Source organism: Pseudophryne corroboree, chromosome 3 (assembly GCF_028390025.1).
Source record: "Pseudophryne corroboree isolate aPseCor3 chromosome 3, aPseCor3.hap2, whole genome shotgun sequence".
NCBI classification, from domain to species: domain Eukaryota; kingdom Metazoa; phylum Chordata; class Amphibia; order Anura; family Myobatrachidae; genus Pseudophryne; species Pseudophryne corroboree.
In genome coordinates this window covers 2,217,313-2,233,164 of record NC_086446.1, presented here as the reverse complement: position 1 = coordinate 2,233,164, position 15,852 = coordinate 2,217,313, and the positions used below count along the sequence as shown (strand labels likewise).

The window sequence follows — 15,852 nt, the reverse complement described above, 5'->3', positions numbered from 1 at the left end:
TTCTGCGACCCAGTATCTGCAGCCTTGGGGTTCCTGTTCCATCTGCGAGAACCTTTACTGGTGTCGTGAGTAGCGGCTTTGCCGCATCTTACGTCCGTAGCCGTATTATTTCTTACTGTCTTGCTTTTGTGTTTTCTGCGGAGGTTTCTGCCATTGCTGTCCTCGCCGAGATACGACGGTGGCATTGGGGCAGCGTTGCTTTTGTTACGTTTTTTCTTGGCGGCCGCGCCGCACATAATCTTGATTGTAATTGTCAGTAGTTTCCCCTTTTCTTTTGTGTGTCTGTTTTAGTTAGGTTTCCCCTTGTTCTCTCCCTGTCTCGGTTAACACCTTGTCACCTACTAAGACCGGGGGGTAATCGGAGTCGGGCAGACCTAATCCGCTCATCAAATGTGGCTGTCGTGGGCCCAAGAAACCACAGTCTCGCAGGCGTTGACTGACCACTTGGGAGAGACAACGGAGTCAGGGTTCCCTATTGCTATGAGCCATGGCTGTGGCTCATTCCTGTTTTGCATTTTGGTTATGTATTTTATTTTATACTTCTGTTTCTGTTCCCCGTGGGTGTCATGGGGTGTCCGGAGTCCACCCTTAAGGAGAGGGTACTGTTATGAACCACAAGTAGTGGTTCATTCCTGTTTGCTTTCCGTTTATGTATTTTATGTTATAGTTCTCTTGCAGGCCAGGATTTCCTTTGCTCTTGTTTAGAAAGACTCTTGTTGGCCGCCGGTGGTGAGTCTGTGTAATTGCAGCCTGTTTCCTTGTGTTTAGCCTAACTTGTCTGTTTATTGCACCTGTCAGTTTGGAGTCGTGCAGCAGGGCAGCTGCGCGACATAATTAGGGTCCCTGCTGTGATTGGAAGAATTCCTTGTTATATTCTCCCTCACTGCCTGACACAGATGCCAGTGATAGCTTCTGTCTAGCTGCTTCCTGCCTTGAAGCATTCCTGTCCAGGAGTCCTGTGGCTTTACCTGCGTCTGATCCAGTATCCTGCCTTGAAGCATTCCTGTCCAGGAGTTCTGTGGCTTTGCCTGCGTCTGATCCAGTATCCTGTCTTGAAGCATTCCTGTCCAGGAGTCCTGTGGCTTTGCCTGTGTCTGATCTAGTATCCTGCTTCTTAGTGTCCACTGGTCTGTCATTTGGAATTCTGCCTGTCCTCCGGTCCTGAGAGCCTGTGTCAGCTACTTTGGGGGTTCCTGTCCTTTTGCCAGTATTCGTACCGGTTTCGTGAGTAGTGGCTTTGCCGCGTCCCTCGACCTAGGCTGTAGCTACTTGTTGCTTTTGCTTTGGATTTCTGCAGAGGGTTCTGCGTGTGCTGTCCTCACCGGAACACAGCGGTGTTGTGTCGGCATGTGGACAGCACTGCCTTTGTTGTAGTTTTTTGTCTTGGCGGCTGTGCCGCACATACTTTATTTTAGTTCTGTAGCACCCCTAACTGGGTACTTCCTTCTCTAGTTAGAGGTTCCCCTTGTCATCGCCCCGTCTCAGTCTACGCCTTGTCTCCAACTAAGACCGGGGGGCATTGGAATTGGCAGACATAATCCGCCCTTCAAACGCGGCTGCCATGAGCCCAAGAAACCATAGTCACGCAGGCATAGGCTGACAACGAGGGTGAGACCACGGAGTTAGGGATCCTTGGGGGTGCTGCCGAGCTCCGTTTATACTGCAGCTTGCGTTCCAGTGCTTGGGGCTTGTCCACCCTGAGAACCGAGTACTGCGAACGTAACACCTATAGGGGTTGCTGCTGAACTCTGCTCAAACTGCAGCATCACGTTCCTGAACTCGAAGCTCATCTATTGCCACCCTCTCTCTAGGGTTCCGAGTACAGAGAACTTAACACTTGTATCTATGTGAAGAGGACATCTTCCATTCGGAAGTCTGATTCTCTCTTTGTCCTTTTTGGTTTTCACAAACGTGGCTGGCCTGCTAATAAGCAGACCTTGGCCAGATGGATTAGAATGGTGATTGCACATGCTTATGTACAGGCTGGCCTTCCAGCTCCTGCTACTATCAAAGCCCATTCTACTCTGTCTGTTTGACCTTCTTGGGCAGCCCGCCGTGGTGCGACCCTTGAACAATTGTGCAAGGCGGCTACGTTGTCCTCAGTGAACACGTTCATTAGGTTCTATGCCTTCGATACTTCCTTTGGATGCCCGGTTCTTGTGCCCCCCATGAGGAACTGCTTTAGGACATCCCCAATGTTATCCCTGTGGAATACCAGTGTACCCCGCTGCAGAAAAGGAGATTTATGGTAAGAACTGACTTTTTTTAAATCTCTTTCTGCGAGGTACACTGGGTTCCACAGGTTGCCCACCCTTATGCACTTAGCTTCTTTGGGTTGGTATGGCATTAGCCGCTGATACCGTCTCCTGTAGTAAGAATGTGGTGTATGTGGCTACTAACGGTTGTCGTCTCTTTTACCTGCTACTGCATTGGACTGGTTAACAAAACTAAGCTCCTGTGCACGGAGGCGGGGTTATAGAGGTCGGCGGCGCTAAGCATCCTGGGAACAGTCAAAGCTTGGTGCCCTGGATCAAAATTCTACTCTACATCCCAATGTTATCCCTGTGGAATCCAGTGTACCTCGCAGAAAGGGATTTAACAAAAGTAAGTTCTTACCATAAATCTGCTTTTATTTGATGTACTAAGTGATTCATCACATAACTGTTCCGCAGGTCAGGTTTTCTTATTGCATGTGTTGAGCTGATACAGGGTTGTTGCTATGATGGATCTTGTCAGCTGACCGCATCTCCTCCAGTCAGAGTGCTGCATGCCTCAGCTGGCTCTGGCAGCCAATCTGTGACCTGCAGCTCCTATCTAAACCTTTCCTGTCTATTTACTCACTGCCAGAGCAATAAGTCACATTGCTGAAAACTTGGCTCCTATTTAGGAGCAAGTCTGCAAGTCCTAGTGATATATCAGTGTCTCAGTATTGCTGGACTTTCCCGTGTACAAGTATCAGGGCTGCTACACTTTCCAAGCTACAGATTATTCCTGAGAATCTTGTACATCTACTCAGCTAAATCGCCATGTTCCTAGCGCCTGCTATTACCTGTGTCTCAGCTTAGAGCTGCCCCACCTGCACGTCACTGATTACAGATACATTAGTGTGCTCCTGTTCTCACATCCTGCAGGTTATCCACCTGCTACATGTGCAAGTTCCTGCTAATTATCCAAAGCTCATTCTCCTGGACATTATCTATCCTGCTCTGTGTTGCCCAGTCACAGTCATCTCCAGTCCCGGCCCAATCACAGTCCTCTCCAGTCCTAGCCCTCACCGGTCACAGTCATCTCCAGTTCAAGCCCAGTCATCTCCAGTACCATACCAGTCACAGGTATCACCGGTTTCAGCCCAGTCACAGGTATCACCGGTTTCAGCCCAGTCACAGGCATCACCAGTCTCAGCCCAGTCACAGTCATCTCCAGTCCCGGCCCAATCACAGTCATCTCCAGTCCCAGCCCAGTCACAGTCCTCTCCAGTCCCAGCCCAGTCATCTCCAATCCCATCCAAGTCACAGTCCTCTCCAGTCCCAGCCCAGTCACAGTCCTCTCCAGTCCCAGCCCAGTCACAGTCCTCTCCAGTCCCAGTCACAGTCCTCTCCAGTCCCAGTCACAGTCCTCTCCAGTCCCAGTCACAGTCCTCTCCAGTCCCAGCCCAGTCATCTCCAATCCCATCCAAGTCACAGTCATCTCCAGTCCCATCCCAGTCACAGTCCTCTCCAGTCCCAGCCCAGTCATCTCCAATCCCATCCAAGTCACAGTCATCTCCAATCCCATCCAAGTCACAGTCATCTCCAGTCCCAGCCCAGTCACATTCATCTCCAGTCCCAGCCCAGTCACATTCATCTCCAGTCCCAGTCACAGTCCTCTCCAGTCCCAGCCCAGTCATCTCCAATCCCATCCAAGTCACAGTCATCTCCAGTCCCAGCCCAGTCACAGTCATCTCTAGTCCCAGCCCAGTCACAGTCATCTCCAGTCCCAGTCACAGTCATCTCCAGTCCCTGTCACAGTCACAGTCATCTCCAGTCCAAGCCATCTCCACTCCCAGCCCAGTCACAGTCATCTCCAGTTCCAGCCATCTCCACTCCCAGCCCAGTCACAGTCATCTCCAATCCCAGCCATCCCCAGTCCCAGTCACAGTCCTCTCCAGTCTCAGCCCAGTCCCAGTCATCTCCAGTCCCAGCCCAGTCCCAGTCATCTCCAGTCCCAGCCCGGTCCAAGGCAACCCCGGTCCCAGCCAGGTCAGAGGCATAACCGGTCCCAGCCCGATCAGAGTCATCACAGGTCCCAGATCGGCCTGAGGCATCACCAGTCCCAGCCTGGTCTGAGGCATCACCACCCCCCACATGGTCTAAGGCATCACCGCCCCCGCATGGTCTGAGGCATCAATGCCCCCACACAGTCTGAGGCATAACTGCCCCCACACAGTCTGAGACATCACTGCCCCTGCACGTTCTGAGGCATCACCAGCCCCACACAGTCTGAGGCATCCCCAGTCCCAGCCTGATCTGAGGTATCACTGGTCCCAGCCCGATTTGTGGCAATATGTTTAGGTCATGAGAGAATGAGATTCCAATACAAAACCAAGGGCCTATTTCAGAGATGTACACAATACCGATGTTTACGGAGTTCATCGATTATGGGCCAACTCTGCATGGGTTGCAGTCTCACTGCACCAAGAATTATTTGCAAACTGATTGACAGTCAGAGACCACATAAGGCAGATACAAGGAGTGGCAGCACACACACTTTTCGGGGCATGTCTCTGGCGATATCTGTGATCTCATATGCAGAAAACATGGCGTCAGCGTCTCAGTTCCTGTGGCCATTCTGTATGACCCTGGGGCTACTCACACGGTCCTAGCATTCGCACACACAGCTGTTAGAGGTTTTCTTGTGCTTTTCCTGTTCCTAGCTATGTTCATCTCTCTGCCGATGTTTATTTGGTTTTGATCAGAATTTATTCCCAGCAGATGAATGTTGCAGCCGGAATGTCTCAGAGGATCATCTGATTCTATTGCCAGATTGTGAAATAGAAGAAAATTATGTCACCCAAGATTCTCCAGAAGAAATCCCTCTTACCCCAGTTACAGAGGCAGCACATCACCGTGCAGATATGTCACCTGTTCCCTCTGATCCTGGGGAAGGTTCCCCTGATAACTCTGAAATTGGTGCATCTGTTACATCACTTACAGTAGATACAGAGTTACCCTCTACTGTAGGTGCCAAATGTTTTACACAGGACACACAGCCAGGTGAGAGGCCATTTCCATGTTCTGACTGTGGGAAATGTTTTACAAAGAAATCAGCTCTTGTTACACATCAGAGAAGTCACACAGGTGAGAGGCCATTTCCATGTTCTGAGTGTGCGACATGTTTTACACAGAAATCATCTCTTGTTACACATCAGAGAAGTCACACAGGTGATAAACCGTTTCCATGCTTTGAGTGTGGGAAATGTTTTACACAGAAATCACATCTTCTTAAACATGAGAGATATCACACAGATAAGAAACTATTTCCATGCTCTGAGTGTGAGAAATGCTTTACACATGAATCGTCTCTTGCTACACATCAGAGAAATCACACAGGTGAGAGGCTCTTTCCATGTTCTGAGTGTGGGAAATTTTTTATACATAAATCAGATCTTATTAAACATCAGAGATGTCACACTGGTGTAAGGCCATTTCCATGTCCTGAGTGTGGCAAATGTTTTAGACATGAATCGGGTTTTGCTAGACATAAGAAAAGTCACACAGGTGAGAAGCCATTTCCATGTCCTGAGTGTGGGAAATGTTTCACACAGAATTCATCTCTTGTTAAACATCAAAGAAGTCACACAGGTGAAAAGCCATATCCATGTTCTGAGTGTGGGAAATGTTTTACACAGAAATCAGATCTTGCTAGACATGAAAAAAGTCACACAGGTGAGAAGCCATTTCCATGTTCTGAGTGTGGGAAATGTTTTACACAGAAATCAGATCTTGCTAGACATGAGAAAAGTCACACAGGAGAGAAACCATTTCCATGTTCCGAGTGTGGGAAATGTTTTACACAGAAATCACATCTTGTTACACATCAGAGAATTCACACAGGTGAGAAGCCATTTCCATGCTCTGAGTGTGGGAAATGTTTTACAGAGAAATCATCTCTTGTTACACATCAGAGACGTCACACAGGTGAGAGTCCATTTCCATGCCCTGAGTAAGTGGAGTTACTCACATAGTACATTGGGGGTCATTCCGAGTTGTTCGCTCGCTGCCATTTTTAGCAGAATTGCGATCAGGCTAAAAACCTGCAGTTTTGCGCATGCGTATGGGCCGCAGGGCGCACGCGCTAAGTACTTTCACACAAAACTATGCAATTTTACACAGGGCCGAGCGAAGCTTTTCAGTCGCTCTGCTGATCGGTGAGTGATTGACAAGAAGTGGGTGTTTCTGGGCGGAAACTGAGCGTTTTCCGGGAGTGTGCTAAGAAATGCAGGCGTGCCAGCCAAAAACGCAGGAGTGGCTGGGGAAACGGGGGAGTGGCTAGCCGAACACAGGGTGTGTTTTTGACGTCAAACCAGTAACCAAACAGTCTGCAGTGATCGCAATCTAGGAGAAAGTCTGGAGCTACTCAGAAACTGCAGGGAAATATTTAATAGCAGAACTGCTACCCTTTCGTTAGCAATTCTGCTAACCTAAGATACACTCCCAGAGGGCGGCGGCCTAGCGTGTGCAATGCTGCTAAAAGCAGCTAGCGAGCGAACAACTCGGAATGAGGGCCATTGTGTGTTTGCAAGTGAGAATATTTTATTCAAAAAAATAAACATTAGTAAGTATAGTATGTCTCATGTATCTATTGTTCTAATTTATTTTAATAATACAATAAAATATCTCAATGAAATCATAAAATCTATAAAATAAACATAGTTGGTGGATTGCAGTAAATACTTCTTATTTTATACTATTCCTCATGAATCAATCTGGCTCCACTATTGTAGTGATTACTGTATGGCGGTGTGGTGATTACTGTATGGCGCAGTAGTGATTACTGAATGGCGGTGTGGTGATTACAGTATGGGCGTGTTGTGATTACTGTATGGCGGTGTGGTGATTACTGTATGGCCGTGTTGTGATTTTTGTATGGCCGTGTGGTGATTACTGTCTGGCGGTGTGATTTCTGTTTGGCGATTACTGTATGGCGGTGTAGTGATTACTGTATGGCGGTGTAGTGATTACTGTATGGCGGTGATTATAGCTGTTACCAGCAAGGTACATAGTGAAGATGTGAAATACTCTACTGTACAGGGATATAAAGAGACGGTGGGGATTTCAATTGTTCTGGGCATTTGTTTTTCCCATGTAAACGTGTTTAGACACCATAACACCTGTTACTATTGAGGTGTTTGGCCTCATGTGCATATCACGCGTGTCGCGCCCAAACAGAGAGTCTCCAGCTGTGTAAACTGGCTAAACCCATCTAAACTGCTCTGGGAGTTTGGTTGCCCAAAGTGCTGAGTTTGCACATATTCTTTCTTGCTCCTCAGGAGGCTGTGAGGAAAAATGTGTCCTCCGTGGCTGCTGGGTGCCAACAAATAAACAATTTAATTGCTGCTATCAGGCAGCCATCTTGTGGCGCCATGATAAAAACAAATGAATTCCCCCTAAGCAGTCAATTTGACCAATATATTCATATGGACAGTGAAAATCACATTTTATTTGGTTATTCTTTTAAAATAAGTCGAAACCAATGTTATTTTTGGGTTAGGATGAGAGATGGGGTTGAAGTGAGCATGTAGCAGAGGGATAGGATGAGAGATGGGGTAGAGGTGAGTATGTATCAGAGCGTTATGATGAGAGTTGGGGTAGAAGTGAGCATGTAGCAGAGGGTTAGGATGAGAGATGGGGTAGAGGTGAGCATGTAACAGAGGGTTAGGATGAGAGATGGGGTAGAGGTGAGCCATGTAGCAGAGGGTTAGGATGAGAGATAGGTTATAAGTGAACATGTAGCAGAGGGTTAGGATGAGAGATGGGGTAGAGGTGACCATGTATTAGAGGGTTAGGATGAAGATGGGGTAGAAGTGAACATGTTACAAAAGGTTAGGGTGAGAGATGGGGTAGCGGTGAACCATACAGCAGAGAGTTAAGATGAGAGATGGGGTAGAGGTGAGCCATGTAACAGAGGGTTAGGATGAGAGATGGGGTAGAGGTGAACAATAAAGCGGAGAATTAGGATGAGTGATGGGGTAGAGGAGAGCCATGTAGCAGAGGGTTAGGATGAGATATGGGGTAGAGGTAAGCCATGTAGCGTAGGATTAGGATGAGAGATGGGGTAGAGGTGAACATGTCACAGAAGGTTAGGATGAGAGATCGGGTAGAGGTGATCCATGTAGCGTAGGATTAGGATGAGAGATAGGGTAGAGATGAGTATGTAGCAGAGAGTTAGGGTGATAGATAAGGTAGAGGTGAGCAATGTATCAGAGGGTTAGGATAAGAAATGGGGTAGAGGTGAGCCATGTAGGGGAGGGTTAGGATGAGAGATGGGGTAGAGGTGAGCATGTAGTGGAGGATTAGGATGAAAGATGGGGTAGAAGTGAGCATGTAGCAGAGGGTTAGGATAAGAGATGGGGTAGAGGTGAGCATGTAGCAGAGGGTTAGGATGAGAAGTGGGTTAGAATTGAACATATAGCAGAAAGTTAGGATGAGAGATGAGGTAGAAGTGAACATGTTACAGAGGGTTAGCATGAGTGATGCAGTAGAGATGAGTAAGTAGCAAAGGGTTAGGATGAGAGATGAGGTAGAGGTGAACATGTAGCAGAGGGTTAGGATGAGAGATGGGGTAGAAGTGAACATGTTACAAAAGGTTAGGGTGAGATGGGGTACCGGTGAACCATATAGCAGAAAGTGAAGATGAGAGATGGTATGGGGGTGAGCCATGTACCAAAGGTTAGGATGAGATATGGGGTACAGGTGAGCCATGTAGCGTAGGATTAGGATGAGAGATGGGGTGGAGGTGAACATGTCACGGAAGGTTAGGATGAGAGATGGGGTAGAGGTGATCCATGTAGCGTAGGATTAGGATGAGAGATGGGGTGGAGGCGAACATGTTACAGAGGGTTAGGATGAGAGATGGGGTAGAGGTGAACATGTCACAGAAGGTTAGGATGAGAGATGGGGTAGAGGTGATCCATGTAGCGTAGGATTAGGATGAGAGATGGGGTGGAGGTGAACATGTTGCAGAGGGTTAGGATGAGAGATGGGGTGGAGATGAGCATGTAGCAGAGGTTTAGGATGAGAGATGGGGTAGAGGTGAGCATGTAGCAGAGAGTTAGGATGATAGATAAGGTAGAGGTGAGCAATGCATCAGAGGGTTAGGATAAGAGATGGGGTAGAGGTGAGCCATGTAGCAGAGGGTTAGGATGAGAGATTAGGTAGGTGTAAGCATGTAGGGGAGGGTTAGGATGAGAGATAGGGTAGAGGTGAGCATGTAACAGAGCTTTAGGTAAAGAGATGTGGTAGAGGTGAGCATGTAGTAGAGGGTTATGGTGGGAAATCGGGTAGAGGTGAGCATATAGCAGAGGTTTAGGATGATAGATAGGGTAGAAATGAGAATATAGTAGAGTGTCAAGATGAGAGCTGGACTACAAATCAGCATACAGCAGAGGGTTAGGATGAGAGATGGGGTAGAGGTAAGCCATGTAGCAGAGGGTTAGGAAGAGAGATGAGGTAGAGGTGAGCATGTAGCAGAGGGTTAGGATGAGAAGTGGGTTAGAATTGAACATATAGCAGAAAGTTAGGATGAGAGATGGGGTAGAAGTGAACATGTTACAGAAAGTTAGCATGAGAGATGCAGTAGAGATGAGTAAGTAGCAAAGGGTTCGGATGAGAGATGGGGTAGAGGTGAGCATGTAACAGATTGTTAGGATGAGAGATGGTTTAGAGGTGAGCATGCAGCAGAGTCCTAGGAAGAAAGATGGGATAGAAGTGAGCATGTGGCAGAGGATTAGGATGAGAGATGTGATAGAGGTGAGCCATGTAGCGGAGGGTTAGGATGAGAGTTGGGGTTCAGGTGAGCATGTAGCAGAGGGTTAGGATGAGAGATGGGGTAGAGGTTAGCATGTAGCAGAGGGCGAGGATGAGAAATGTTGTAGAAGTCCGCATACCGTACCAGAGGGTTAGCATGAGTGATGGGCTAGAGGTGTGCATTTATCTGAGGGTTTGGATGAGAGATGAGGTAGAGGTGAGCATGGGGCTGAGGGTTATGATGAGTGATGGGGTAGAGGTGTGCATATAGAAGGAGGTTAGGATGAGAGATGGGGTACATGTGAGCATGTAACACAGGGTTAGGATAAGAGATGGGGTAGAGGTGAGCATGTAGCGGAGGGTTAGGATGAGAGATGGGGTACAGATGAGGAAGTTGCAGACAGGGTGAGAGATGGGGTAGTGGCGATCCATGTAGCGGAGGGTTAGGATGAGAGATGGGGTACAGATGAGCATGTTCCAAAGGGTTATGGTGAGAGATGGGGTAGAGGTGAGCATGTAACAGAGGGTTAAGATTAGAAGTAAGGTATAGGTGAGCATATAGCAGAGGGGTAGGATGAGAGATGTGGAAGAGGTGAGCCATAAAGTGGAGAGTTAGGATGACAGTTGGGGTAGAGGTGAGGCATATAACAGAGGGTTAGAATGAGAGATGGGGTAGAGGTGAGCCATGTAACAGAGGGTTAGAATGAGACATGGGGTAGAGGTGATCCATGTAGCGTAGGATTAGGATGAGAGATGGGGTACAGGGGAACATGTTACAGAGGTTTAGTATTAGAGTTGGGGTAGAGGTGAGCATGTAGCAAAGGGTTAGGGTGAGAGATGGGGTAGAGGTGAGCATATAACAGGGTTAGGATGAGAGATGGGGTAGAGATGAGGATGTAGCAGAGGGGTATAGGTGAGAGATGGGGTAGAGTTGAACATGTAGAGGATGGTAGAGGTGAGCATGTAACAGAGGGATAGGATGAGAGATGGGGTAGATGTAAGCTATGTAACAGAGGGTTAGGTTGAGAGATGGGGTAGAGGTGAGCCACGTAACAGAGGGTTAGGATGAGAGATGAGGTAGAGGTGAGCCATGTAGCAGAGGGTTAGGATGAGAGATGGGGTAGAGGTGAGCATGTAGCAGAGGGTTAGGATGAGTAATTGGGTAGAGGTGAGCTATGTAACAGAGGGTTAGGTTGAGAGATGGGGTAGAGGTGAGCCACGTAACAGAGGGTTAGGATGAGAGATGAGGTAGAGGTGAGCCATGTAGCAGAGGGTTAGGATGAGAGATGGGGTAGAGGTGAGCATGTAGCAGAGGGGTAGGATGAGAGATGTGGAAGAGGTGAGCCATAAAGTGGAGAGTTAGGATGAGAGATGGGGTAGAGGTGAGGCATGTAACAGAGGGTTAGAATGAGAGATTGGGTAGAGGTGAGGCATGTAACAGAGGGTTAGTATGAGACATGGGGTAGAGGTGATCCATGTAGCGTAGGATTAGGATGAGAGATGGGGTACAGGGGAACATGTTACAGAGGTTTATTATTAGAGTTGGGGTAGAGGTGAGCATGTAGCAAAGGGTTAGGATGAGAGATGGGGTAGAGGTGAGCATTTAGGAGAGTTTTAGGATGAGAGATGGGGTAGAGCTGAGCATATACAGAGGGTTAGGATGAGAGATGGGGTAGAGATGAGGATGTAGCAGAGGGGTATAGGTGAGAGATGGGGTAGAGGTGAACATGTAGAGGATGGTAGAGGTGAGCATGTAACAGAGGGTTAGGATGAGAGATGGGGTAGAGGTAAGCTATGTAACAGAGGGTTAGGTTGAGAGATGAGGTAGAGGTGAGCATATAACAGAGGGTTAGGATGAGAGTTGGGGTAGAGGTGAGCATGTAGCAAAGGGTTAGGATGAGAGATGGGGTAGAGGTGAGCATTTAGGAGAGTTTTAGGATGAGAGATGGGGTAGAGCTGAGCATATACAGAGGGTTAGGATGAGAGATGGGGTAGAGATGAGGATGTAGCAGAGGGGTATAGGTGAGAGATGGGGTAGAGGTGAACATGTAGAGGATGGTAGAGGTGAGCATGTAACAGAGGGTTAGGATGAGAGATGGGGTAGAGGTAAGCTATGTAACAGAGGGTTAGGTTGAGAGATGAGGTAGAGGTGAGCCACGTAACAGAGGGTTAGGATGAGAGATGGGGTAGAGGTGAGCCATGTAGCAGAGGGTTAGGATGAGAGATGGGGTAGAAGTGAGCATGTAGCAGAGGGTTAGGATGAGTAATTGGGTAGAGGTGAGCATGTAGCAGAGGGTTAGGATGAGTTATTGGGTAGAGGTGAGCATGTAGCAGAGGGTTAGGATGAGTAATTGGGTAGAGGTGAGCATCTAGCAGAGGGTTAGGATGAGAGATGTGGTAGATGTGAGCCATTTAGCGGAGAGTTAGGATGAGAGATGGGATAGAAGGGAGCGTGTAACTAAGGTCTAGGATGAGAGATGGTATAGATGTGAGCATGTAGCAGAGGGTTAGGATGAGCGATGGGGTAGAAGTTAGCATGTAACAAAGGGTTAGGATGACAGATGGGGTAGAGGTGATCATGTACCAGAGGGTTAGGATAAAAGATGGGGTAGAGGTGAGCATATAACAGAGGGTTAGGATGAGAGATGGGGTAGAGATGAGGATGTAGCAGAGGGGTATAGGTGAGAGATGGGGTAGAGGTGAACATGTAGAGGATGGTAGAGGTGAGCATGTAACAGAGGGATAGGATGAGAGATGGGGTAGAGGTAAGCTATGTAACAGAGGGTTAGGTTGAGAGATGGGGTAGAGGTGAGCCACGTAACAGAGGGTTAGGATGAGAGATGAGGTAGAGGTGAGCCATGTAGCAGAGGGTTAGGATGAGAGATGGGGTAGAGGTGAGCATGTAGCAGAGGGTTAGGATGAGTAATTGGGTAGAGGTGAGCATGTAGCAGAGGGTTAGGATGAGAGATGGGGTAGAGGTGAGCCATGTAGCAGAGGGTTAGGATGAGAGATGGGGTAGAGGTGAGCATGTAGCAGAGGGTTAGGATGAGTAATTGGGTAGAGGTGAGCATGTAGCAGAGGGTTAGGATGAGAGATGGGGTAGAGGTGAGCATGTAGCAGAGGGTTAGGATGAGTAATTGGGTAGAGGTGAGCATGGAGCAGAGGGTTAGGATGAGTAATTGGGTAGAGGTGAGCATCTAGCAGAGGGTTAGGATGAGAGATGTGGTAAATGTGAACCATTTAGCGGAGAGTTAGGATGAGAGATGGGATAGAAGGGAGTGTGTAACTAAATTCTAGGATGAGAGATTGTATAGATGTGAGCATGTAGCAGAGGGTTAGGATGAGCGATGGGGTAGAAGTTAGCATGTTACAAAGGGTAAGGATGAGAGATGGGGTAGAGGTGATCATGTACCAGAGGGTTAGGATAAAAGATGGGGTAGAGCTGAGCATGTAGCGGAGGGTTAGGATGAGAAATGGGGTAGAGATGAGGATGTAGCAGAGGGTTAGGTTGAGAGATGGGGTAGAGGTGAGCCACGTAACAGAGGGTTAGGATGAGAGATGGGGTAGAGGTGAGCCATGTAGCAGAGGGTTAGTATGAGAGTTGGGGAAGAGGTGAGCATGTAGCAGAGGGTTAGGAAGAGAGATGGGGTAGAGGTGAGCATGTAGCAGAGTTTTAGGATCAGAGATGGGGTAAAGGTGAGCCACGTAACAGAGGGTAAGGATGACAGTTGGGGTAGAGGTGAGCATGTAGCAGAGGGTTAGTATGAGAGTTGGGGAATAGGTGAGCATGTAGCAGAGGGTTAGGAAGAGAGATGGGGTAGAGGTGAGCATGTAGCAGAGTTTTGGGATCAGAGATGGGGTAGAGGTGAGCATATAACAGAGTTAGAATGAGAGATGGGATACAGATGAGGAAGTTGCAGACAGTTAGGGTGAGAGATGGGGTAGTGGCGATCCATGTAGCGGAGGGTTAGGATGAGAGATGGGGTACAGATGAGCATGTTACAAAGGGTTAGGGTGAGAAATGGGTTAGAGGTGAGCATGTAACAGAGGGTTAGGATGAGAAGTAAGGTATAGGTGAGCATATAGCAGAGGGGTAGGATGAGAGATGTGGAAGAGGTGAGCCATGAAGTGGAGCGTTAGGATGAGAGATGGGGTAGAGGTGAGCATGTAGCAGAGGGTTAGAATGAGAGATGGGGTAGAGGTGAGCCATGTAACAGAGGGTTAGGATGAGAGATGGGGTAGAGGTGAGCATGTAACAAAGGGTTAGGATGAGAGATGGGGTAGAGCTGAGCATGTAGCGGAGGGTTAGGATGAGAGATGGGGTAGAGATGAGTATGTAGCAGAGGGGTATAGGTGAGAGATGGGGTAGAGGTGAACATGTAGAGGATGGTAGAGGTGAGCATGTAACAGAGGGTTAGGATGAGAGATGGGGTAGAGGTGAGCCACGTAACAGAGGGTTAGGATGAGAGATGGGGTAGAGGTGAGCCATGTAGCAGAGGGTTAGTATGAGAGTTGGGGAAGAGGTGAGCATGTAGCAGAGGGTTAGGAAGAGAGATGGGGTAGAGGTGAGCATGTAGCAGAGTTTTAGGATCAGAGATGGGGTAGAGGTGAGCATGTAGCAGAGTTTTAGGATCAGAGATGGGGTAGAGGTGAGCATGTAGCAGAGTTTTGGGATGAGAGATGGGGTACAGATGAGCATGTTACAAAGGGTTAGGGTGAGAGATGGGGTAGAGGTGAGCATGTAACAGAGGGTTAGGATGAGAAGTAAGGTATAGGTGAGCTTATAGCAGAGGGGTAGGATGAGAGATGTGGAAGAGGTGAGCCATAAAGTGGAGAGTTAGGATGAGAGATGGGGTAGAGGTAAGGCATGTAACAGAGGGTTAGAATGAGAGATTGGGTAGAGGTGAGGCATGTAACAGAGGGTTAGTATGAGACATGGGGTAGAGGTGATCCATGTAGCGTAGGATTAGGATGAGAGATGGGGTACAGGGGAACATGTTACAGAGGTTTATTATTAGAGTTGGGGTAGAGGTGAGCATGTAGCAAAGGGTTAGGAAGAGAGATGGGGTAGAGGTGAGCATATAACAGAGGGTTAGGATGAGAGTTGGGGTAGAGGTGAGCATGTAGCAAAGGGTTAGGATGAGAGATGGGGTAGAGGTGAGCATTTAGGAGAGTTTTAGGATGAGAGATGGGGTAGAGCTGAGCATATACAGAGGGTTAGGATGAGAGATGGGGTAGAGATGAGGATGTAGCAGAGGGGTATAGGTGAGAGATGGGGTAGAGGTGAACATGTAGAGGATGGTAGAGGTGAGCATGTAACAGAGGGTTAGGATGAGAGATGGGGTAGAGGTAAGCTATGTAACAGAGGGTTAGGTTGAGAGATGAGGTAGAGGTGAGCATATAACAGAGGGTTAGGATGAGAGTTGGGGTAGAGGTGAGCATGTAGCAAAGGGTTAGGATGAGAGATGGGGTAGAGGTGAGCATTTAGGAGAGTTTTAGGATGAGAGATGGGGTAGAGCTGAGCATATACAGAGGGTTAGGATGAGAGATGGGGTAGAGATGAGGATGTAGCAGAGGGGTATAGGTGAGAGATGGGGTAGAGGTGAACATGTAGAGGATGGTAGAGGTGAGCATGTAACAGAGGGTTAGGATGAGAGATGGGGTAGAGGTAAGCTATGTAACAGAGGGTTAGGTTGAGAGATGAGGTAGAGGTGAGCCACGTAACAGAGGGTTAGGATGAGAGATGGGGTAGAGGTGAGCCATGTAGCAGAGGGTTAGGATGAGAGATGGGGTAGAAGTGAGCATGTAGCAGAGGGTTAGGATGAGTAATTGGGTAGAGGTGAGCATG

General features: G+C 48.1%; 1 protein-coding gene across 1 annotated transcript in view; it reads left to right on the top strand.

Annotated features, from left to right (window-relative positions):
- LOC135056516 (oocyte zinc finger protein XlCOF7.1-like) overlaps nucleotides 1-6,942 on the top strand; it is a 124,245-nt gene extending 117,303 nt beyond the window's left edge. Inside the window, exon 14 of the mRNA XM_063961818.1 lies at nucleotides 4,968-6,942. Within this exon, the coding sequence (XP_063817888.1) occupies nucleotides 4,968-6,205 (1,238 nt within the window). The 3' untranslated portion in view covers nucleotides 6,206-6,942. The remainder of the gene's footprint in view (nucleotides 1-4,967) is intronic.
- The last annotated feature ends 8,910 nt before the right edge of the window (nucleotides 6,943-15,852 follow it).